We start from the raw sequence: 26,124 nt of genomic DNA, 5'->3' as shown, positions 1-26,124 counted from the left end.
GCATACTCCTGTCCAACTTCAGCGTGGTTTCTGACCTGATACTCCAAGGAGCTTAGCATGTATCGCTCCATTGGTAGCCTTGGGGATAGCACCATGCCGCATACCTCCTGGAAGTCACATGTCCCTCAGAAACCTTGGGAGACAGACTCCCTCCCTCATGGTGAGAAGTCTGCTGCTGTGGAAAGGTGCTGTCTGCTTGGATCAGAGGTGCTGTCTCCTGCTGTCTGCATGATCACACCTACAGTGAGGCACAGAACACACTGTAGAGGTCTGGCTCAATAAGTCATTGCTATTGCTGCTAAGCCTGAAGATTTTCATAGATAAGAAAGGTCTTGAGAGGAGAGGAAAATGATTCACTCTTACAGTTTTTTCTTTTGATGGGGTTTTTTTTGTTGGTTTGTTGGGGTTTTTTCCTCTTACTTAGTAGGTTCTTATTAGCAGTCTAGCTGTGGAGAAAGTGGAAGAGAAGTACATCAGCCTTTTACAGTTTCACCTGTGTGGCAGATCTTTCAGCCTCTGTCTAGAAGGTTGGTTTTGTAACCTGTTGACAACTTTGTCTCACTGGTCTGCTGCCTCTGTCAAGTAAATATTATAGTAGCAGCGACCTGTGCAAGGGCTAAATCTAGCCTGGGCTAGATTTAGAGGATTACACTGCAAAAATCTACAATACTTCACTAAATATAATAATACATATTACACGTATATAATATAATATGCTACAATACTATGCTAAAATCAGTGGCATTTCTGTGGGTTTTTACTTGAGCAGTGGCATGGATTTTGGTCCTAGCACACATCCCATGTGAGTCTTTCTAGCAAAATCAGTAGAGATAAAACTCTTCATTAGGAACTGTAGTGATAGGACAAGGGGTCACGGGTTAAAACTTAAACAAGGGAAGTTTAGATTGGATATAAGGAAGAAGTTCCTTACAGTGAGGGTGGTGAGGCACTGGAATGGGTTGCCCAAGGAATTTGTGAATGCTTCAGCCCTGGTGGTGTTCAAGGCCAGGTTGGACAGAGCCTTGGGTGACATGGTTTAGTGTGAGGTGTCCCTGCCCATGGCAGGGGGTTTGGAACTGGACGATCTTAAGGTCCTTTCCAACCCTAACTATTCTATAATTCTGTGACAATTAAATAAACACTAATAAGTTTATTTGGGTTGGAAAAGACCTGAACCAAAAGTAGCACATTTGCAGCAATACCCTGTCCAGACCTTGGCCTAGGATCTGTTCGTTTCATGTTGGGCTGCGTGTTGCTGGGCTTAAGAATGCAGTGTTGGTGTTCTTCAGGTATTTCATAACTCAGCCAAGGCACAGTGTGAGATTGAGCCATTTGGATTTAGTTTGGCTTGGGGCCATGCAATGACACCTGTCTTTGACACTGTCAAGCTGAGATCTAGCCTGTGTCTTGTGCTACCCTAGCTCTGGAGATGTTCTGCTGCAAACCTCAAGACTTGGAAGCCATGTCTTGCTAAAGGAATGGGGCAGAGTCTGCACTGAGGCTTTGCTGCAAGGATGCAGAGGGCTGTTGTTTAATTCAGCAGGAGACCTGATCCTAGAAACCAAGTTCTTAACCCAGCCATTAAACAGAATTTAGCTAAATACCCCCCAATCAGACACCAGGGCACTATGCATGCCAAACAGGAGTTTAATGCAGCTCACTAAACTTAGTCTACTGCAGCAAGAAACCTACTGCTGCAACATCTCTGTCCCTAGCTGCCCCCCTCCCCCCTCTTTTTCCCCGAGTCCAACCTGGGTAACTGGATAGATATTAACTGCTGGTCAAGTACTAAACATAGGCTATTTTAATTAACTAATGCCACCTCTTAAACTCATTTCCTATGGCAGTTTTAACCCTAATCAATAGCTTTCTTCTAGTCAGCTGCCCTCCAAGCCCTGGGGTGTTGCAGGGAGCCTGCTGCAATCAATAACAAACACAGTTGAGAGAGACTAACCTTAACTCTAGTCTTCGTCTTCCAAGTCATGCCCTGCTTTCTAAGATCCAAGTAAAGGGCATTATGAAGGTCAGGCTATGCAGGATTCAGAAATAATCCTGCTGGTGGAGCACATTCCCTCCTAAATCCTAACCTTAGTCCTAATGCTGGTTGTAGGTCTGGCCACAGATGGAGTTAGGTATACAGATAACCCTATGCTGCCAATTTGTAAGTGTGGCACAACTGAATTTGTTGATACTAACCTGTAACTGACTTCAGCAAGAGAATTTGGTGAGAAACTGACTGTGGAGAGATTCCTGTTACAAACGTTATCTCTGAGCAGTCACCATTGTCTTAATCTAATACTAGGATTAAACTGTTGCCTGAAAAATTAAGCTTTGACCCTTCTGATGGCTAACAGAAGAGTTATTTCCTGCTGTAAAAGGAACATTCAAGCTCTCACAGAAATCTTTCCTTTCTTATTCCCCTCCCTAAAATGAAGCCAAGGAAGTCACTTGCAGTTGCCTAAGTGAGTGGGGCTTGCTGTTGTTCAGAGCATGGAGCTTTCCTTTAAAAGGTGTTGCCTGCTGCATTCTCCGAGGAATTCAACGGTGAGAGGGAAGACATATGATGTCACCAAACCACAAGCTCCCATTTACTCTTGCTGCTTCACAGGGCCTGATGATTCTAGTCCACTGTGTCAAAGAAAGGTACCATGAACACCATGAAGTTTTAAGGTTGTGTTGGTGGTTTTTGTTTGGTTTATTTTATTTAATACAGAACTGCTTACTTTTTCAGTAGCTGACTGCAGCAAGTAAAGTTTGTGGTGAGATCTGTCTGCTTGGAGCGTGAAGTCAGTAGAGCACACCAACTGCTGCCAGAGCTGTGGCAAGCATTGGCTGAGTCACTCTGGGTCTGTGTCTTTGCAGCATCACCAGGGATTTCAGCCAGGCTTGCTTCAAATCAGCAGCAGCAGAGTGGAGTAGATGCTGTGCATATACATACCAAATGGCAAACTGCTATGAATTTTAGCAGAAAGATACTGATCTAACTTTTCCAACAGGATTGGTTGAAGTTATGAGTAGAGCTGAATCTTCGAAGGTAGTGCTGAGCTGTTCAGGTTTTTTTAACTTGCTCACCAGTGAAAACAGTGTATTTGCTTTCCTTGGCAACAGTCTTGTACAGAACACTTATTAATTCACTCACCAAAGAAAACAGGACATAAGGAGTCCAAATGGTTCATTTAAGTCCTGATCCAAGGTCTTCTGACATCTCACTTTTTTCACACAGCCCTTTGAATGCAGAAATACATGTGAATAGAAAAAAACCCAACAAAACAAAGCTTTAAACTCTTTGAAGACACGGGACTGCAGTTATTCAAATAATTTTCCACCTTTCTTAGACAGTTTGATGTTGCCTTTCCTACCTTCAATATCTTAACTGAAATTTCTCACACTTGTCTGCCTTTCCTCTTCACATTTTGTTGGTGCAGTTAAATAACTAGGTCTTTGCAAAGGGTCTTGCAAAAGAAGTTATTTTCCCGTTTGTCTCAAGAACTAGATGACTAGCCACATATTTTAAGATCACTGCTTACACATTCTTTTTACCCCATTTCATATAGACTACTTGTTTATTGATGTAATTCTTTTGCAGGCTGATACTTGGTGAAGTGCTGTGTCATTCTCTGTAAGTACTTTCCCTTACTTGGAATGCAAGTTCAAGATACTTTTAGGCACCTTTGGAAAATAAAAAGACATTCTATAACCTCTTGTGCATTCTCCGAAGTCCTGAATCCTAAGACTGACTTCATTGTGTAAGCTGACCTTTGCCCATGAAAGAGTTACAGCCTTATTATTATTTCATTATTATTATCTTTATCTTCTGAAATCACTTTAAACTGAGGCAAAAGCGATGACAAAATCACATTTCATTGAAAGGTGCAGCAGCCTGTCGGTGATGATGGCTCAGTGACTGAGGCAGCTTTGTTTTAGGAGTGACCATGGCAACATTAGGGGAAGGAAATGACAGAGCCGTCTTAGTATATTTACTCAATTATTTCACTTGTATTTCTCACCCAGATCCTAAGGGTGATCACTCAGTGATGTTTTCCTCACCGCAGTGGGAAAGATTAAAATAGCATGTCTGCCTCTCTGTTCTGTTTAATGTTTCTTGAGAAAAGTGATCACAGCAGAAGAGAACAAGTTATGTGGTGACTAAGGTAATTTTAATGCTTATGACAGTGATCAGAGGACCAGCATAACTTTCAGACTCAGCCATGCCCTGTGATGACCCTGGGCCAGGAATTAAGCTTAGGACCCATGCGCTGGTGTGTGTGTCTGTATTGCCGCTTGGTCAGTTAAACAATAAAACTCTATCACCCAGACTGTGCCATGTCTTGTCAGACCTAGGCTCTGTGGGAAAAGGTTTGTTGTCTTTTTATTCCCCTCCCTGTATTTGTAGGACAGTGAGATCAATGGGGTCTAAGTCTCTGAGCTGAGTGAGCTCATGCAGGGAATGAGCTGACAGAGGCCAGCTTTGAGGGAGGTCAACACCAGCACTGTCTCCAAAAAAGCTTGTCCAGCTCCCTGAAGGCCACATACCCTGTTTGCAGTGAGGCACATATTAACGTCACCCCTCAAGAATGTTAGTGAAAACTTTTGGTTTGCAATGGATAGATCAGTTCTTCCTAACCACAGAAGATACAGTCATTCAAACATGAGGATGTTTTGTTTTGTTTTAAATGAAAAATAATCTACAGACACGCAGCTAGAGGAGCTCCGGGAGTGAATCAGGGTATTTGTGGGATGAGAGAGACAGACAGCCACTTCTGTCTTCCCAAGGCTTCTTGAGTGCCTGTCCTGTCCTTATCCTTGTCATCCTTGTCCTTGCAGAGTGATGTCATTGTTTCCATCTTGTGTATTTTATCTCCTTGGATACGGAGAAGACAGGGGCTATAGAAACTGGGTGTGTGGCTGGCTTGTCTTTTGATAAGGCCATGCATGTATGGGCAAAGCATGAAACAATAGGTATATAAAGTAACAACATCACATTTCAGACAAGGGAATTGTGCTGGCATATCGTGACCTGTTTTTGGTTAAAAGGCATTACCACATGGATGTGGAATGTGTCAGGGATGTGGAGGGAGAGGATGTGGGAAGCCAGCTTGTTGTTTTACCCCCCTGCAATAACAAGACCCCAAACCCTTCCTAATTTCCAATCATATTTCAAAGCATTGCAAAAGATCTTTCCATAGCTGAAAACCCCAAACCATAACAGTGGGAGAGGTGAAAGTAAAGGCACTTCTGAATACTTGTGATCGCAGCTGTTGAAACATAGCATGGGGTAGAGTTTGCCATGCAGATTTCCCCTTCTGAGCTGTTGCTGCATGTTTGGTGAGAGCAGCCTACCCCTCAGCTGGGCACAAGCATGGCCTTCGCTCCCCAGGCAGCTTCACAAGGGTGAGGATGGGATCAGGGTGTTTGGCTGCCAGGCTCCACTCGTCCCTCCTTGTGGGACCAGAGAGCTCTTGTTTGCTGAGGTTTGGTCAGGGGCCTGTTTTCTTAGAGCTGAATAAACATTTATGCTGAGAAATGTTTAATCGTGTTTCCGCTTGGCGTGGCTCTCGAGGTGTGCAATCCAGGATCGCCTGCCTCGAGCCTCCAGGCTCTGACTAGGGACCTGGGAGGGGGCAGGAGGAGGCAGGGGAGTGGGGGTACTGTAGGTGCAGTGGCAGCAGGGCAGTAGTCAGCACCTCTGAGCCCCCAGCACTGCTGGCTGCGTTCAGGCTGTGCTGTGGGGAGAGGAAAACCCTGCTTAGGGGAAAGGCTGCCCAAACCTCAAGTCTTGGTTTAGTTTATTTAGCAAGTACGAAGAACTTCCAGCTTTTCCCTGTTTCTGGTGGTGGTGAGGTCAGTGCAGCTGGGATGGTCTTGGCCACTTCACCGAGCAGCAGATGGGTCACAAGAGCCCACCCTCATCCCAGACTGCCTCTAACCTACCTGCCTGAGGGCACTTGGGGCCATGGAGGCATCCAGGTTGCTTTATGCCCTTGATGTATGGGATGTGCTGCAGCTCAGCTGATGGAGGTGGCTCATCGTGATCTGCCTATCCATCTGCCTTGCTGACAGCTGGAATTTCCCTGGAGTCCCATTATCAGATTCCCAGAATAAGCAGGCCCCATGGTGGTGTCCATGTGTGGTGAGGAGGAAGCAGCCAGCCACTGCAAGCTGCTGCCTGACCCCAGCTCCAGGCATGGAGGTGATGGCTGACGTAGCTTGGGGATTTCACAGACTGGGCTTCAGCGTCACTGAGCATGGCCTGGCATGGGTGGGAGGAAGGGGCTATTGTTTTCCCAGATAATTCCCCATGACGCAGCCTGCAGCCGGTGCAGTAGGAAATGCTGATACGCTTCCTGCTCTGGCGCAGGGATGATTTCCCCATCCCCGCAGCCTGGTACTGTGGCTAGCAGCTCCCTGCCATGAGGGCTATGATAGCAGGGGAGCCACTTGGTACCCAGCTGGAAGAGCCATGGTGCAGTGTCTGCAGCACACAGCAGCATCCTCCTGTGCTCTCAGAGAGGGCTCCTACCACTAACAGCTGGCATCCAGACAACGCATCTGGCAGGACACCTGCATATTTGACCTGAAGCTGGGGTCCTACAAACCTTGTTTGACCTTGGGATTGGGGAGTAGCTTTTTCTCTGGGATGCAGGGGGAGGGGTTTGCACTAGTGCCTGAAGGACTTGAGAGCACACAGGGTTGTGCTCCAAAGCCACTTGGAGCTTGTTCATAGGAGGAGGAGGTAGTTTCAGATAGGGAGGGGGCTGTTGGAGGAATGGCTTCATTTTGAAGTGAAGCAAGATGAGACCTATCTAAGTTCAGAAGCAGCACCCTGGCAGAGAAGCTTGTGCAGTTGCTAATCCATTTTAGCTTGGGCTAACCACTCTGCCAGGCCCCCTAGAGACATACCTCTGCAAAGGAAGGAGGGGAGCGTGGCTGGTATCTGTGCAGATAAAGTGCTTTATCGTGGTGTCAGTTTATAGTGGTAAAATACTGTTCTTGAGTATGCTGCCTGGAGGCTGGGAGCTTCCATACCCTGCATTGAGACGAAAACAACTGCTGCCATTACCCCTGTTCGTTGCTGACTGCAACCCGCTGCAGACAGGACTGGCGTCTGGGGACTGGGGCTGCTTGTCACCAGGCTTAGCAACAATAGCAATGACTTACTGAGCCGCACCTCTACAGTGCATTCTGTGCCTCATGGAAGGCAGCACCATGGCTTGCAGGAAGGGAGAGGCAAGTGATTCCAGATCTGCCTGCAGATTCCAACTGAAGATGTCTCCAAAAAGATCTAATATTAATTAGTCACACTCCTCTCCACTACTGACAAAGGAAGAGTAGGTCATGCTATGACTGGATAAGATCATGTCTTTGTGTCTGACTGCCAGTTCTTTCTTTGCAAACAGATCATTGCTTACTGATCTTGCAGTGCATGTCCAGCCAGAGATGCTGTTTAATGCTGCTTGCCCCCTTTTCTTTGTGTTGGTCCTGGGAACATCACGGTCTTAGAGATGCTGCAAACCCCAGGCATCTCAACTGCATACAAATGCAGTATGCACTGGTTTTGTACTAACATTTTTCACTTGCTTTCTGGTGGTCAGGTTTTTGGGAATGTCACATTTCTGGTATTTTTTTTGAATACAAAGTCAGAGACTCTCACACAAACATATGATTCCAGGATCTGGGGCTTTAACAAAACTGCTGCAACACCGCAGAGCCTGTATTGGTTGTTCTGGCAAATCCTTAGGTAAATACATTTGACAGTGAGAACACACTATCTTTTGATCTTGGGATCATGAAAGCACTTGTTCTTTGCAAATTCCTTTCACAGCTCGAGCAGAAAGAGCAGAACAGCATGACAGGAAGTGCTGGAGACTTCGGATTATCCAAATGCTCTTTATAATGTTACTGTTCTTGTAATACTTGTCCATAGATTCTTGGGTTATATGCCTTCTACACTGTTCTCTAGATGGGAGTTTTCTAGTCATCTAATATAATCTTCAGATAACACCTTAAGCACCGGTATCTCTATTTAACCTGTTATAAACTCCCTTCTAATCAGTGGACTTGATCCACATGAGAGCTACTACAGATGTCCTGCTGCTTTTGAAAGCTTCATTTATGGTCTTGGATATTATTACACAGCAGAAAACCTAGCTGGTGGCCAAAAGTAAGCCAAAATCTCGTATGTGGGTTTTGTGTCTGAGCATGTGTTGGAGCTCTTGAAGTCAAAGCACTAATGTAGTTTCAGCCTCACTCATCCATCTGGCTGTCTATTTTCTTAGCACTTGTAGGAACCTAAACATCCTTGAGGCCTCTATCACTGTCAAACTGATTTGGGCTTGGCTGACAGATCCAAAGGTCCTTCGTGGGTGTGGGAACATGCCCATGTGCATGTGGAGTATGTAATTGAGATGCCTTGCTTCTTTAGGAAACCAGAATTAAAAAATAAAAGCAACTCTAAATTACTTCCCTTTTTCTAATTCTTGATTAATACTTAAATGTTTCTGCAATACAGGTTGTGACATGATTTCAACTTTGAGCCTATTTGACCTAAGAGTATAACTCTTAGCCTAAAACTTTGTCTTCCTCTGTCTTTCATTAAACCGGCTATTTATGTGCACTTCTGAACCCATTTCCTACTTATGGCCTCCAAATGATAGGCTAGCATGTGCATTTAATGCTGATAAAAGATCACTGATACTTTTCCCCATGTTGTGATATACAGGCTGAAGTAACTTTTTTGCTAAAATCCACAGTTTCTGCCATGGGAAAGACTATTTTTATGCTCACTATTATGTGCTTTGAGTGAGATTGCAACAAAGGGAGATTAGCTAATTACTCCAGGGTCTTTCTTCCTTTGGTCTGTGGGAAAGCTGCATGGCTGACATCCATAAGCATCAGCCAGAAAGCCATGGGAGAGCAGTTCCGCCACCCCACATCTTGAGTTAGCCCACTGATTTCAGATTACTTGTAACTCATGAGTGCATTTGCATCCACACCGCTCTTCTTTAAGGGCTCCTATGTGCTGTGCTTGGTGCCGTAAATAGCATTTGAGTGCCATGACGTGAGATGACTCCCATCTGTCAGTCTGGGAATGTTAGCCAGCTGCCTAAGGAAATCAGGGGACATAAAAGTGATTTAAAGAAAAATCTGTAGAGGAATTTAGTCATACCTGTTTTTATTGAGTGTTTATCCTGTAACTATAGCTCTATCAAACAAATGTCATGAGATGTTCAAAGGGTGGTGAAGGCTCACTTCATTGCTGTAGAAGTCAGCACCTATATTGAGTGGGAGGGGGAACTGGTTGTGTTAATTAGTGCTGGAAACCATGGGCCCAGCATGTTAAGAAGGGCCCTGTTTCATCTTGTGCCATTGGACCTTAGCCCTGTATTGAAGCCCTGCCCAAACTTTACAGATGGCTAAAACATTTCAAAATGCACATTTGGGTGCCATCTTTTAGCCCTGGATATTTCAGCTGCCTTTGTGAATGTTAGTCCTTTCTTATGCCTGCTCTAGTGAGGCCTCATCATGCTTTCTTCTTGCTTTGGTCAAGTGTCTTCTCTGGAGAGAAATGTTGTTATCTCTGCTCAGGCTGCTAATTCCCAGCCTCCTGAACTGGTGCTGGGGCTTAGAAATTTTCCTATTTTTGTTAGCACTGCTTGTGATTCAGAAGAGTCTTACATCATCTCATGTCTTATTTAAGATTTGGATTTTCCTCCTTTCTTATTAAATTGTAATTAGTGTTTCTTAGTATCCACTAATACTGCTCAAAGCCTCCAGTTTGCAGCAAACCCAGGATGTCTGGGTGGTTATCTCATACTTCCGACACTGTAGAAGTCTCTGGCAGTTAGCTGTCACTGCCTGTGGACAATCTTTTGTATTAACAACAGCCATCTTCCCACCCTTCTTGTGGGAATTTCTTGTCCAGAAAGTCCAAAGTTGTTCATCAGAGACAGCTGTGAACCCCAGTCTTAGCTGAAGGAGCAGACATGCTCCAGACTACTTACAGTAATAACAAATCCCTTCTTTCTGGGTTGCCCTTGTGTAAGTAAAGCCAAGCTTTCAGATGTCATTGAAGAGTCTGCCTCTTTCTGCTGCTCATCTTTTTTCCATAGAAAGCCTTGCTTTCAGGAATTGCAAGGAATGCTTAAGTCTTGCATGAGAAGGTAGGTCCTGTGGTTTACCATAGGCTTGCAGGAGGTCCCAGGTATGTGGCACCTTCAACTAATAGATCTGGTGATGTTTCTGGGCTCTTATGTTGCCAGCATGTCAACTATGAAACGTCCTGAAAGTCAGCCTGAAGCCATCCAGGATGGGGCTGAGGCTCTTGTGACTTTTGGAGGATACTTGCCTGCTTTGATGGTTATGGTTGCGTACTCCTCAGCTGACACCACACATAAAGGCCACCACTGCAGTGGCTGCTTGCTCCAGGCTGCCCTGTCACATCCCACCTGCATGCTTGAGCACCTCTGATTTTTGCCTCTGCTCCTTTGCATGCAGGAAGTAAGACACATAGGAAGTGCACACAACCGGAGTGCAGTGCCCTTCACTGCTGCCACAGCTTCTGCCCCCAGGGTGATCACTGCTCAGTACAACAGCCCAGCAGGGCTCTACTCCTCAGAGAACATCCAGACCTTCAACACTGCTGTGGAGTCAAAGACATCACCAGGGGCCCTAGAATCTACCAAGCCGTAAGTATCTTCCTTGCCTCCCATCCCTGCCCAGGCCCCCAGGAGGTTCTCCCCCCCCAAGGCTCCAGGAGATGTGAGTTCACTGTGAGGACACCAGTTTGTTAACCAAGAAAAGCTTTTTTTCAGGTCAAGGGAAGGAGCAGACACATGAGCATGAATGTGGTTCCCAGGGCAGGGCTTGGAGGAGAGGGGAACGTTTCAAGAGATCCAGAAATGAAATTAATGCTGTTATGTTTCTTTGTTTAGCAGAGACCGACGCGGTTTCCACGTGTGTTCAGCATGACATGCCAGCCTGCTGGTCTGACCAGGTGCCTGATAGCTTGTTACGAGCACTTAGTTAGAGTTTTGTGCTGGCTTTGCGGGTAATGCTGGGCAGGAGGGGTACTAGCTAGTGCAGGAACCACACATGTCCCCCTTCTTGGCTGGCCTGGGATTCGTAGTCAGACTTTACCTAAGTTTGGATCTTTCTGTTTCTTATTACTGAACCTTGTTTTTCTCAGGAGTTTTAAAAAGTAGTTGAAACATTGATAGCTGAAACATTGATACCTGTGTGAGCAATTTCATATACGGGATTGGAAAGGTTCCCAACCTTAAAAGGGCGTGCTGATTTTTGTGGTTGTATCTGAGTTCGCCAGAGACATTATTCCAAAAGTCCAACATTCCTCTTTTTTCATTGGAAGCAATAAAGCAGGAGCTGTCTGAAATCTCTCTGGCTGTGTTGGTCAAGTTGCTTAACTGCCCTAAGTCTATAGCAGTACCAACTGCCAGGAAAACTTTGGCCACTTTTACAACAAAAGCTTCAAGACCAATGCTTTACGTGATACTCAGTTAAATTTCTGACTTGTGAATGGGGAGCCAAAAGTAACTTCAGACTCTGCTTTTGTAGGACACAAAGACCTGAGATTGTGTTTTAACACAAGCCTAAAAACTTGTCCCTGACTGAAGCCGGCTTCTCACACTGGCAGCCCCATCTGCAGCAGGGTCCCTTCTAGGCAGTTACAGTGCTGCAGCTGGCAGACAAGGTGCCAGATGTTTGTTCCTCATTTGCTTCTGGAAGAGCTCAGCAGCCTCATTCAGGGGCTGAGCAAAGGCAGGGCAAGAACAAGAGAAATCTGACTTTGCATTAACCTGATGGGACCATTTAGCACAAGCAAAGGACGTGTAGGTTCTCCCTTCACACAGCCTTGCAGCTGTCTTTAAATCCCTGCCCTTCTGTTTTCTGAGTTATTCGTACATGGCCCTTGCTCTGGGTTTACCTGGCATTTTATCTGCATCCTCATGCTGCACCCAGTAGACACACAGCCTGTCTGAACCCAACAGCCTGATCCTGCCACTGCACATGGTGATGTGACATGGGGACCTGGTTCATGTTCCATCCTGTATGATGTAAATGCAAGGCTGGTACAGACAGAAATACCAGCAAATCCACTGGATTTGCAAGTGGTGCTGCAAAGCAGGTGGGGAGGGGAGGGGGAAGCCTCACTGCTGAGCACACCTGTTTTGGGGTTAGAGGTGAGATGGGCCCTCAGTAGGATGCCCAGGCTAGCTTTGGAAAGGGTAGCAGTGAAGGTAGCACTCCTTGGCTGGACAGTGGGACCATGAGTGCTAGTTCATATTAAAATCCCTGCTGCCATGTCTTCATTACCTTTACAACCCCTTTGCTCATCAGTAGAGTGACTACATTTTAAGTTTTTGTGTGGGCACACCTGGAGGGTGAGACCAGAGCCACAGCGTTAGCCAGAAGCCTTTAATGTAAAGTCATGTATTCAGTGGTGTGCCCCTCAGACAGTATTCTGCAACTGCTTGTACTGCTTAGAACATTAGGTTTAGTCTATTAATATCTTCCTTCTTTCCTTTCTTCCTCCATTGCACTTTTCCCTCAATTCCACAACGTAAAACCCAAATGAACCCCCAAACAAACACAACTCAATTTGCCCACATGAACGTGTGGGCCTTTAGCTGCCCTTTGCCAATGAGCCCGATGCAGGCTCCTGTCGCCTCCATCTATAACCCTCTGCAGGTGCAGACCTCCGAGCGGAGGCACAGCACCTCCTCCATCCCCAGCCAAGTCCGAGTGGGGCCTGAGCAGCTGAAGCGCACGGCTCAGATCTGCCCCAAGAGCCCTGTGGAAGTGGAGGTGCCGGGACTCAAAGTGCTACACGTGCAGTTCAATTCTCCCCTGCAGCTCTATTCGCAGAGCAACATCATGGATTCCCTGAAGGGGCAGATCTCTTCTGTTAGCCCTGATTTCCCCAGGTAACCTGCCCATTGCCTCTGCAGTGGGATTCAGTGCATCCATTCATCTGCATCTTGGTGTCCACGAGTACCTCATCCCTGTCTGTGGCTCACGGTGTTGCTGGTCACAAGGAAACAGCGTCTACATGTCACCTTTCTGACACTAGTGCATGAGTCTTCACAGGGGCTTCCTCTGCGTTGTGTCTGTGTCCAACATTGCGGGAAGCACCAAACATGATTTCAGCCTGTCACTGTGTCCATTGCCCCCTGTGCACCCGTGCGGCAGGCCCTTGACAGCAGCTGCTAGCTTTCCTGGAGGAGCCACCTGTAGCAGATGGCTTTGTTGGAGGCAGGAGAGTGCTTTATCCTGAAAGCTGGTGTTTCTCCTGCACTGAAATGATTGTTGTTTGTGACTGGAAGGTGTTGCCACATGTGTCCTTGTGCTTTTGTTCCACGGGCTATGGGCAAGGCCATGTGCGTGCGCTGGGCGTTTCATTTCAGGCTGAAGCAGGTCCCCATAGGCTCCATCTTATGTTGGTAACACTTATGAGTTTGGAGCAGCCTGGGCAGGCAGTGGACACACGGAGGACCCAGTCTGTGTTCCCACCCCTGCCCACTTGTCTGCACAGGTTGCTGCTCTTGCAGCTGCCTCTTTGCCCATAGGAGTGGAGGATGCTCAACAGGCAGGATGTGCAAGAGCCTCAGCATCACAAGGCCAGGGTGCTTTTAGGTGTTTTGCTTTGTGGCAGTTGGGATCCAGCTGGCATATCCCTCCAAATGACAGCCCACAGGGTTTTACAGGGAGGACTTCAGTACTGAGAAGGGTGAAGCAGAAAGTTCATTAAGGCATCTCACAGGAGGGCTCCAAACAAGGCTGAATTGTTTCAGATGTGAACCATCAGCAGAGTTATCCCACTCTGTGACCAAGCAGCTTGCAGCTGTGTAACATGTGGTTCAGGGAGGTGGTCAGTCCCATGACTTCCAAGGGACAGAGTGAAAGGGCACAGACAGATCTCATAGCTCTTTGGCTGCTCACAGTGCCCTCCTAGGCTAAGCACCACATGCTTTGAAGAAGAAAAGTTGGTGTCCTCACCCATGGACCCACACAGCCAAGTTTTTGCCATGTGCCAGCAGCCAAGAGATAATGGGAGGCTGTGGATTTACTCCTGCCTCGTTACTCAGGCCAGTTACTTGCTCTGGCTTCTAGTTTACCAACTAGAAGTTAACATGTTACATTCCAGTAACAGTCTGCTGGCTGGCTGTGCCGGTCCAGACAGCTGATAACACTCACAAAAGGAGCACCAGGCATCAGCAGTTGTTTCATTGCAAAAGTGACTGCTCCAAGTACTTTGAAGCCCAGCTCTGAGATCCTTGTAAACTTCACAAAATGTGCTAACAGAAAATCGTACAATGCCATTAATAAAAGTAAGCTGTGCTTTTCTGAAGACGCTGTGCTAGACTGTGTCTTTGTGTGTTTCATTGCCAATTTTAAAAGCTCAGCAATGCATTGTTACTCAATCAGTGTTGCAAGTTGCCCATGGCAGAAGCAGTAAGATCCAGTAATGGTTTTGTGAGTCTGAAATCCAGTAAAGCGTGTTGGAGTTGTCCCCTACAAAGTTTTGGAGTTGGGGAACTTTGGTGCGTGGTAAAGGAGACCATTTGCTGGTGACTGCTGCAGATAAAGTACCTGTGTAACAGGAGGTGCCATAAATCAGCAAACATACAGAGACTTACTATCCTGCAAGCACAACTCGTGTGCCTGTGGCCTTGCCCATTCAAAAGATGCATGTGCTTTTGTTGTTTTGTTGGTTTTTTTTTATTTTATTTTATTTTCTTTAAGCAGCATAGCTTTCTGCCCTGACAAATTGAGCTATTTCACTCTGCTCATACAAATTCTAGGATTTGGGGGGTTTTATAGTCTTTTGGAAGTCTTGTAGAGGCAAATGTACCTATAGGGTGTGTACTAGGGAGAGGTGATCTGTATCTTTTGCACACAGACACAACACATACCTGAAATGTGATGGCTTTGTTTGCCTTTAGTGCTCTTGAAGGTGATGTAGCCTTTGCTTTTTGAATGCATGTTAATGAAACATTCTTAGTATGCAAACTGCAGTGAAAGGTTTCTTGCCTAATGTTTTCATGGGTCTATAGAGTGGTGGGAGTATATGGGTTTACATAAGATGAATGTAATGTGGAGCATGGATTCATTTTGGATGAAGGACCTAGGACATTTTCTGTGTAAAAGAAAGCACATCATTATTTTATTTTGGGTGAGAGGCTTCAGTAAAATGACATTCAGGCATCAAGGGTTCAACTGCTTGCAAGCCTAATGTGCTTCCTGCGCCACCAAATATTACTAAAGATGGAAACATTTTATGAAATTCTTTTTATGGAAATAGTGTTTTATAACACGTGCAATGATTTTACCTCTGATGCTTGAAGAATTTATTATGTAGAGTAACTCTCAGATGACTCTATTGCACATTGGCATGGGAAGTATGCAGTTGCCTCCTCAAAAAAAGATTTCCCTCTGCAATTTAATCTAAACTTCAGAATGTTTATGTACTTTTCAGGCACTCACAGGGTGCAGGAACAGTGAAACCTAATAGACGTTTACATTTATAAGGCTGCATTATGTAATTGAGCTCTCAGAGGAGACTTGTCAGTTGTCTCATTTTTCTAGAGACATTTTTACTCCAGTCATAGGCAGGAACCTCCCATGTCCATCCCCTAGCCCAGCAGTTATTTGATTTAAACCATGAATTTAAATAATTCCCATGGGATATTTGTCCAGACTCTTTTTAAATCCTTTAGTATGGAGGTTGCTCACTTCTCTGTAGCAATCTCCTCCAGCATTTCAGAGTCTGTCCATTGGAAGGCTTTTCCCAAGGAATATATTGAACATCCTCCTGCAGTTTTAAGCCTGTAGTTTATCCTGCACCCACTGGATGTGGAGAACATCCTAGGTACTGCCCCCAAGCCTCTTTTTTTTCCCCCAATGACACTTCCACTGGCATAATGACCACCCTTTCAACCACCCTGCATTGTGAAAAGCTGACACTGAAGCACTTCAGGCTCTAGGCTGAGGATGCAGGTCCCTCATGAAATGAGTGGCAGCTGAAAGGAGGGCTTAGTGTTAGCACACAGAAATCACCTCTGCCCTTCACTTGCTTGTTAACCTTGATTAAATGCTGTAAATGGGCTGTGGCTCAGAGTGTTCTCCTATAAAATGGAAATAGCAACACTCACTTGAAAACCAAATTAAATTGTTGCCAATTAGGGGTTCTTATCGTTAGATTGTACAGCTGTTACTTTGTGAAGATAGCCTTTAGGACCCATTCATAGTGTACTTGCAAAGATTTCTTTCTAATGGAATAAACTTTACTTAATTTGAGATTCACAGAGGTGCAAGGTATTAGTCTAAGGTACTAGTTTATGCATGCAAGGAACATGCATAGATGGCACAGCTACCATGCAGGATCCTATCACAGCACAAATTCTTTATTTTCCTGTTAACAGAGTGGTGATTTCCTGAGAAAGTCTTAGTTTCTGGAGTAAATAGTTAATTGTGAAGCACAGAGAACACCTGGGGACTGGCTGGGGCAGTCAGTGTGAGCCTTTTCACAGTGGTGTATGTGGATAGCCCAGGTTGCCAATCCCACCTGGGCTGCTGGTCTTGTGCCAGCACATCCAGCACCTCTGTATTTTATAGCATCCTGTTACACACTTGTTTTGCACGTTTGTTCTTCAGTCATATGATGCATTGTGAAAATTTTGCTAGAGGCACTGGCTTTAGTTTTAAGCTTTTTAACAACCTTATTCCCTGTTCCTTTCTCAGTTTAGATCAGCATAACCAGCCCCCAGGCAGTATGGTCATAGACAGAGAATCTGAGGTTTACAAGATGCTCCAGGAGAATCAAGAGTCAAATGAGCCACCCAGACAGTCTGCTTCGTTCCTTGTGCTGCAAGAAATCTTGGAGTCAGAAGAAAAAGGTGAGCACTTACTGCACACCTAATCTGAGTGTGCTTTTTTCTTTGTCATTCCTTGGGCTGCATATGATGTTTAAGAGTAACATCTAAAACTTTGTTTTCCTTTCTTAGCTGTTGATTGTTAAAGGTAGCACACGTCAACTGTTTCTACAGAAACCTACAGACCCTCTCATAAACTTAACTCCTAATATTCTCTTGTCGATTAGTGTCAGTGTCTACAGGCCCATATCATTGCTCACTCTTTCAGTGTGAGTGCTTGAGAAATAACCCCCTACAACATTCAGTTATCAAGAAGGAATTTACAAAGTTGCAAAAATTTGTCCCATGTTTTGTAAAGTTTTGCCCCTTTAAGATAATATTCACTGATTAAAGGCCATCTTGGATTCAAGACTTTGAAAGGTACCTCAAGATAGTGATCTTTAGTGAATCTTAATGCTTCTGATAGCCATCCTTTTATATAAGAAAAATGATCTGCTTCTACAGTTAAATGTAAAAATATGGAAGTTGAGTTACAGTAAGCAGTTCGTAGCTTTTAAACTCTGAAATTTCAGTCTGCTTGGCATTCTTGATCTGACATCTGGACTTCTGCAGTTCAGGGCTATAGATCTTAAGATAAAAAAAGCCAGTTAACTTAGATGGGGGCCAAATTGTACTCACTTTGCCCCTTAAATAAACTAAAATAAACAAGTAAATAGGAAAAGAATTCCAAGAATGACTTTTTTTTTTCCTTAGACCAGTTGAGACTTTGTCTTTTGTTACTAGCTTGGCAGTGGTATGTTCAATTTCATCCAACAAAAGCCTGGTGCTGAGATACTCACCACAAAGGGAAATAGGTCAGCCTCAGACCTGGTAGATCTGAGGGATCTGTATGGAAACAGAAAAATGAAGGAAAAAAGGGAACAATAGGAAGAAATAAACCAGGATCTTGGAGTCTTTAATATGCTGTTAAAATACATACCTGAAAGCATCTTTTAAATACTGAGTTTGCAACTTGCCCTCAGGGTTCAGCTCCTGTGTGGAAAGGACTTGAGTAGCTGCCAAGGTTCTCCCCCATGCTTAGTAGTGCTGAAGAAGATATGAAGCAAAGGCCTCTCTGCTTTATCTTTCTTCGAAGATTTGCAGAATTACTGGGATTCTCTGGCACAAGGTTTGCCTGCCAGACCACAGGCCAGGATGGGCTTTGGCATCACTCCACTGTGAGCTGATAATCACCCATGCAGAGGAGGGCCGGGAGGTTACACAACCCCAAAGGAATGTCAGTCCCTGAGGAGATGGTGCCCCTGCCTACCAGGCTCAAACACCCCTGCTGCTGAGTCAGATCATGTCTGCTACGATAAATAGCACATAGGTGATAAGTGGCACATTGGTTGGCTGCTTCTCCCAGCCTGTCGTCAGGTGATGGCTTGTGAGTAGCAGCAGGGAGCTGTCTCCCCAGCTGGAACAAGTTCCTCGGGGCATTGCTCTATCAGCTGTGCTGACTTATACCAGCTAAGAACCTAGCTCTCAATGCACTGGGGATATGTGTGGGCACTGGTGTGTGGAAGTAGCATGACTGGTCTGTGTTTCCATGTTTAGACCTGACCCTGCAATAGTAGGGGGAGGGTGTTTCACAGGGTAGAACCTGTTATGTTTCCTGTGAGCATTTGATTAAGCTGATCCCTTTAGAAAGATTTAAAAACATGCTGTCAGTGCTGATATGAGCAAAGTTTGAGGCACAGGGAGTGAGCAGAGGTGATAGGGAAGAGCCTGCAAATGTGGTTGCTGCTGTTTCCTTCCCAGCAAGGGTCACTTGCAGTAACTGTTGGAGACCAGGTGCTTCGTTCTGTGTTCGGAGGGTACATAAGCTGTAGGGAACTTGCACTTCTGGACCAGCATTTCTTCATTGAACTGAGTGCAAACCTCTGAGCTGAAGGCTGCCACAGATGCTTTGCCTCATGCACCTGCCCCATGGGTGAGCAGTGGTGACAGGGAGATGCAGTGGGCAGTTCCTTCCTTTTTCCTTCAGCTCCCCTGTCAGTGATGCTGCCCTGAGCTGTGACATGTCCTTAACCTTGCTGGTCAACAGCATATGCCTGTGGAGGATATTTCCTTCCCTGACACCAGGAAGATCCACTGCAGTATGCTTTTGGTTTGATGCTAGTCAGAAGGGTTTTATCAGTGTCGTTCCTAGCCTGAGGTACCTGTTGATCCCCTCTGTTTTGGGTGAAACACCATGTTGAACCGCTTGCAAAAGTCATATAGATAAGACTAGTCACATCAATGGTGTCATTTTGTAAGAGGCTCCTTTTTCACTGCAGATATTTAAAGGCTTGCTTCGTATCCTGCATCTAGGATCCACTGCCGTTGTAGGAATACAGGTCAGCAGATGTATCCTGCAAAGGACATGCAGGACATCCCTGCTCCAGAGAAGCTGCACTAGGGAGACACCTAGAGCATGCTATGCAGCAGCAGGAGGGCACGCGGTTATCCCCAGTGTCCCAGGGCCCTGCAAGAACACGGAGTTTGTTAACCAAATCTTCCAGAAGTCTTGGGAGAGTCAGCCCTACCGTATGCCAGACAGCAGACTGGAAAAGGACTTCTGACAGTCCTCCCCAGTCTGCCAGGACGCTCACCTCCTTTTGCTGAGCCCAAATCTAGCAATTAGCTTGACCCTGTGTGTGTGACTGGAACATGGCAGGCAGTCTCTGGTGCTGCCAAGGCTGGGGCAGGAGTAGAGGCTTCGCTTTGCTTTGTGCATCTGTGCATGTGAGACACATCGGCTGAGGTCTGATGGGCTGTTAAGAGGAGAAGAAACGCTCATCTGATTGCCCACAATCTCAGGCCCTCAATTTTCCAGGGCCAGATTCAGCTGTGCCCTTTCTCTCCCTCCTCCCCACACACCCCTAAATCCCTGCCTGCTTTCCATGCATGAATCCCAGCCTCAGAGCTGGGGTTAAAGAACGCCACACTTCCCTAGGAAAACATCTGCTTGGGAGGGATAGCCTAGAGCCACGCATCTCACATGCTCTGAAGCACTCTCCTTCCACTCCCCAGGAGACCCCACCAAACCATCTGGATTTAGGAGCGTCAAAGCCCCCACCACAAAGGTGGTCTCATCGATTGGGAATGCCCAGAAGCTGCCCATGTGTGAGAAGTGTGGATCTGGCATTGTGTAAGTAAGCCTGTCCCTGGGGTTGCAGGCCAAGCATACCATGCCTGTGCAAGAGGCTGAGGTGCTGCACCCAAAACACTTCACCTGCTCACATCCAGAGCATCCAGGAGCTGGCTCAAGGCACAATTATTCTCACCAGCTTTGATAGCACCAACTTTGCAGTTCGCTGTAGTGAGACAGGAGTTGGGTTTCCCTCTACAGATTAATATTGATGGAAACCAAAACAGTCCCTATGAGAAAAACTTTGATACAGTTGTTGCTGCAGTATTTTGCTTCCTACCTTTCAAGTAGGAAGCACCCAGAAACAAAATGTGCTATTCATTGAGGGCCTGTGTATTCAATGCTTTTAATGTCTTGGCACCCCCTGCCAGGGAGTGGTCAGAGGTGCATTGGTGGTCAGAGGCAGTGTGGACCAAGAGAGCTGTGTTCTCCCTGGTTAGCTGTAGCACACCTCTACTGTATTTACACAGACACAATTTTAGTTGTCTCTATGTGGGTATGTCTGACTGCCAGCACAGCAGTACAGAGCTGCTGTACCATGTGACAATAGGAGGGACCCAACCCATGCATTCAGTTTGCTGTTCAGTTTCTCAACCACAGATTCTTTCCTCCAACCCCCTTAGCTTAACAGCTGACTCCAGCAGTCAAGTATTGGTAGTCCACCTGCATTGTCATGGAAGAATTCAGCTTTCTCCCATGCTGCCCACCACAAGCTATCAGATAGTTGCTGAGACTCTCTACACTGTGATTGCCTGGAGCACCAGGGACTGGCAGAGTCATTAGAGGCAATCCATACCCTGTAAAATATGAATCAGAGACAAACCCTACAATTATTCTAACAGCTGGGTAGATCAGGAGAGAAAGCACAAAGCTATAAATAGCAATAAAAACTTAATGAATTACGGAAAATATAGGTGGCTGCTGGAACAAAATTATACTCCTGGCAAATTGTTTTCCTCATCATCTGCTGGGTTAAGCTGTGAAACTTTCCAGAGCTGGCCCACATTTGGCTGGATCCATTCACTGTGGCACCTGAGCAGCAGTGTCTAAGATCAGAACAAGGATCTGGTCTGTGCTTGGAACCTGGCACATCGGTCACTAGCAAAAGGGCAGCGACAGCCTTCATCCCCCTAGGTTGGTGGCAGGCAGTCATTTCTGAATTTCTTCTACAATCCACTTGGTTTGGACCTGGATTTTGCTCCCCCAGATGGTCAACTTGATGCCTGCCATCTGATTCTGGGCATTTGAATGCTGTTGTGCTGTCTCCAGCCATCAGCTAAAAGATGCCATCACAGTGATTCTTGCCACTACACGATAGGGTCCCTGTGAAACTTAGGCAGGCAGGTGATAGGAAACACTTTCCAGAGGAGGAGTCCCATGCCAGCATGTGTTGGGCTCTACAAGTGCTGTTAACATCTACCTGGCAGGAGGAAGGCCTGTTCTACGACTTCTCAGGAGCAGGAGAAAATTGTCTGCCCTGAGCACTGGGTGTGGGTCTGGGCTGGATGGGAAGTAGCTGGGGAAGAAGGAAGCAGTGGGGGGTACCTGGTGCTGAAGTATGCTGGTTCCTTCCCCAGAGGGGTGTTTGTGAAGATCCGGGACAAGCAGCGACACCCTGAGTGCTATGTGTGCAGTGACTGCGGCACCAACCTCAAGCAGAAAGGACACTTCTTCGTGGAAGACCAGATCTATTGCGAGAAGCATGCACGGGAGCGGGTGATTCCCCCAGAGGGCTACGAGGTGGTCACCGTCTTCCCAAAGTAAACTGCGCTGCTCACAAAGCCAGTGTGGATGGTTTATCCCCTGCTGCTTTTCCTGGAAAAGCATCATCCCTGCCCCCCTGCCGAATCTTGTTTGCAATAAGGAATGCTAGGCATGGCTTTAAATTTCCTTGCCATTATTAATCCTCCATTTGTTCACATGAGATGTCACTAATTGTTCAACATTCTTTTTGTTTCCTCTTGGCTTTTTCCTAATACACAGAATTATATTTTTTTCCCTCCTTTGCACTGTCAATCACACAGGAAAATCAGAGGCCAAAGTCACATTACCACTCTTGTGTGTCCCACTTATTTGCCTTCTGTTTGCATTCAATAAACGGGGTGAATCTACAAGGCAGATGGCTCTGCTTTCTCCTGGTATTCCTGTGCACTGGACTGGGGTACTGTGGGCAGCAGAAGAGGTACTCAGTGCATGGCTGCGTTTATAGAGAATAGCAGGGGAGAATTACAAGGTTGAGTCAGACTGCTCTCGCATGCTGCCCAGCTGCTGTTAGCAGCTGCCTGCTGGCACCCAGCAAAGGCCCAGTGGGCACAGCCAAGCCACAGACCATAGCTGGCACTGGTGGCCTGTCCCTGGTGCAAGGCAACTGAAATCTGCCTCCTTCAACATCCAGCACTGCTTCATGATGATGGGTCCTGTGATTCCTGTACGGCATCACTCATCTGTCCGTCCATTCCCTGTGGTCACAAACTGAGCTCTGTGAAAAAAACGTCTACTTGATGCTTGCTGGAAGCCAGACAGTCCTGCCGCAAAGAGGGGAAGGTTTGAGTGGCCATGGTCTCTGTCACCTGTTCCAGCTGTCCCTGACCATCCCATGCTGGCTCCCCAGCCCCACACCACAGGCTCAGGGCTGTGTGCAGGCTGGAGACCCACATCTCTTGTCCAAACCAGGGCAGACCTGTGGCCAGGGTTGTTTCTGTCTGCAGACATTTGGGACAGTCCCCTGTGCAAGGGTCCATGTGGCTGCCAGAGGCATCGCTGTGCTGCCAGACATGCAGCTGCTAGAAGCTTGGACAGTTCTAGGTGTCTTCAGCAACCTGTTATTGCTGCACTCTGTGTTTCCTCTCCTTCACAATGAATCACACCACAGCACAGCTGCTTGCAAGAAATCTCACCCAAAACCCAATCAAAACCACCAAACCCAAACCACAAACCCCAAAACAATCATCTTCTGAGGTAAAGCTGACCCATTACCAAGATTATAAGCCTCCATTGGTCCAGCTCAACTCTACAGCTTTTTGGCAGGTTGGGAGGTTTGGCAGGTTTCACCAATCCAGCTCAGTTTAGCTCATCCCCCCAGGGTCCTTCTATAAGCAGCAGCAAGCAAGCAAGGATGGCATAGCTCAAACAGCAAACTCCTTGTCCTGCTCATCCCTGGGAAAAGCCTGGCTTCTCCATGCCACCAGCCCATGCCTGCACACACACCTGCACAAACTCCAGACACTAACAATCAGCTTTAATTTTCAAGGTGAGTGGGTTTTTTTTGGCCTGCTGGGGTGACATCTCCCCTCACTGCTGCCAATGGGGGCTAATTCTCTCCCATTTGCAGCACATTTCCCCAGGGAAAGGCACTCCATGCTGCAGTGCTGGCAGGTGCAGGCAGGCTGGCCTAGACAAAAAGCCAGTGCAGCAATGGAGAGCACAGACCCGCAGGGCTGAAGGCGTGAGTAAACCTGTAGGAACAAATTGCTCTGGCTGCATCTCAGATGGGTGCTCCTGCCCTGCCATGGCGTGGGAGCGTGGCTGCTCTCAGCACTGCATGCTCCTTGCTGCCCACTTTCTAAGCAGGCTGGAGGCGCCTGGCTGCCCACCACACACGGCAGGAGCAAAATGCTGGCTGCTGGGGCCATCTGGACTGCTGCATCCCAATGTCAGCGGGTGGGCTGAGCCCGCCAGCACTTGCAGTCACTGACTATTTTCCTACTGTACAAACGTCTGTCAACAAAACAGGGCTTGTTCCAGATAACCTCACGAGCTTGGTCTTGCATCAGGGGGTCAGGGCTGCAGAGCCTGAACCGTGCCTGGCATTTCCCCAGCAAACAGACAAGAAGCCTGGCTTTGTCCAGTGCCATGTGCATTTATTGCCCGGCTGAGCTCCTGTGGCGAAGGCTGGCAGCACTGCTGGGAAAACACTGGTTGTGCGGGGCATGATGCAGGAACCAGGAACTACAAAAGGTCTGTGAGATAGCTCTGGAGGTGGAAGTTTCTCTGCAGATACCAGAGCTGATCCAATTCATTGCTATGGGAACAGGCTAGCCAGGGCAATCCATATTCATTACTTAGGGAGGACTTTGATAGCTTTCTGCTGTAGCTTGCTGAGAAAAGGAATGTATTAATTTTTCATGATGCAGGACAAAATACTTGGCAACTGCAGTGTTCACTGTAGTCTCACTTTCCAAATTCCTCTGGAGTTTAACAGAGGAATTGTTGTTTGTCAACAATAACAGGTTAAATGGAGTCACATCTGCAGCCACACTGAGGTGCCTGCTCCAGAATTTAACAATAATGTAAGAAATGCATAAAAGGTTCCTACCTGAAGTGTATCAGGCAGTCTGTAAGTGAGCTAGCAGCCTGCCAAGGAGGTTGTTTCACATAGGCGTGCACAGCAGAAAGCACAATCTGTAACTTTTACCATGGACCAGACTACTTGTTTCCAGTTGTGGACTCTCCGTGCCACATCTCCCGTTATTCTGCAGCAGGCAGGGTCCTGTGCTGCTCCTCCCTGTTGGCTGGCAGAAGCCCCCTCCACACAGCACAGGGTGCCAAGCTCAGCTGCAGCGTGGAAAGCTGCGAGCACAGCAGGAGCTGTGGGCCATGGCAGGCTGGAGAAGAGGGCTCACATGGGCCAGAGTAGCACATCTCCTCCCTGAGCCAAGAACATGGATCACTATTTTTCAAGTATTTACATAGTCAAAAAGACCCCGCTGCTGGCAATGACTTGACAGAGCTAGCCCCAAGGAAATAAGACAGGAAAGGGTTAAAAGCCACTGAACTAACAGCACCAAGACAGAGGTCTCATGAGTCTCCTCACACCCTACACCACGACCACCACACTGCCCCCAGCAAAACAACCCAGAGCAGCAAGGAAAGTTGCTCCAGCTTAGACATTGAAGTTTCATTTGCTAATGGCAACGTGTGGGTCTTGGCAGCTCAAAAGTCATCATCTTTTGCTAGGCAGAAAGTAAAAATACTCAAATGATGGTAAGCGCAAAGAGCACTTGAGCAATGGTGAAATGCCACTAAATAGATTCTAACATGTGAGATGAGTTTACCACACATTTTCTTGTCACCACTTGGAAAAAGGACTAGCAGCCTCTCCCTGACCCTCCCTGGCCAGAATATGAGCTGCTCACCAGTTATAACAAACAAAAAACAAACAAACCCACCAAAACCCCACAAAAACAAAACCCCAAAGAGGAGAAAAACAACTTGCAAACAGACACACAACATTTAACACACAAGCGAGATGAGACCCATCTTTTTGTCCGTGAATTTGGTCTCAACTCACACATCTGCAAACATCCCCAACAAGAGGAACAACAGCTGAGTGAGTGTATCTGGATACAGCATGGGACAGGAGCACTGCTTCCTTGCGGCTATGGAAATATTTCTTCCCTCTAACAGACAATCAAGAGGACACTATTTTACCCAGAACAATTAAAAACTGTTAGCACCAGTCACATCCTTACACAGCCCCAGCATCCTCACATTATCATTACTGCATTTACTTGTGTATCTCCCCTGCTACAGAAAGGAAGGCTGCTTTCCAAAATGCCCTCACAGCATGCCACAAGGTTTGCCTGTCAGCAGTAAGCACACAAGTGCTGGACTGCCCCTTCAAAGCTTAGTTGAATAGCAAGTGTGAACATTACTCTTGACAATAGGCATAAGAAATATAAGGTCATGCAAAGAAGGCACTGAGCTTGCTTCAGGAGCTAAAAACAACAGGGGATAGAGAGATAGGCTCCTCTATGGCAGTAAGCAAAAACATGAAAAAATATGCATTGCTTTTGCTTTTTGAAGGTGGGCTACAAAAGCAGTCACAGCTCTGCAAAGTCTCTACAGAACATCAAGCTCCACACATTACTGAATTACTACATTTCACTCATGCTACCATTCGCATTAATGCCACTTTATGCAGATTCAGGAAGGCTGCAAGTATTAAATCCTAGCTATGCTGGCTATGGGATAGAAACTTTTTTTCATTTTTATTTTCCACCATATTGCCCTGTGATGACAATCAGGTAGCTGTGCAGGCTAAACAGGGTAAATCAGTCTTCA

General features: G+C 46.5%; 1 protein-coding gene across 1 annotated transcript in view; it reads left to right on the top strand.

Moving 5' to 3' along the window:
• Positions 1–22,153, top strand: part of PDLIM1 (PDZ and LIM domain 1) — a 43,987-nt gene extending 21,834 nt beyond the window's left edge. Inside the window, exons 4-7 of the mRNA XM_080620893.1 lie at positions 10,495–10,685; positions 16,759–16,913; positions 19,944–20,061; positions 21,639–22,153. Coding sequence (XP_080477019.1) covers positions 10,495–10,685; positions 16,759–16,913; positions 19,944–20,061; positions 21,639–21,825 — 651 coding nt within the window. The 3' untranslated portion in view covers positions 21,826–22,153. The remainder of the gene's footprint in view (positions 1–10,494; positions 10,686–16,758; positions 16,914–19,943; positions 20,062–21,638) is intronic.
• Positions 22,154–26,124: the final 3,971 nt, after the last annotated feature.

Source organism: Psittacula echo, assembly GCF_963264785.1.
Source record: "Psittacula echo genome assembly, chromosome: 6".
NCBI lineage: Eukaryota > Metazoa > Chordata > Aves > Psittaciformes > Psittacidae > Psittacula > Psittacula echo.
This window is presented reverse-complemented; position numbering and strand designations above follow the sequence as displayed.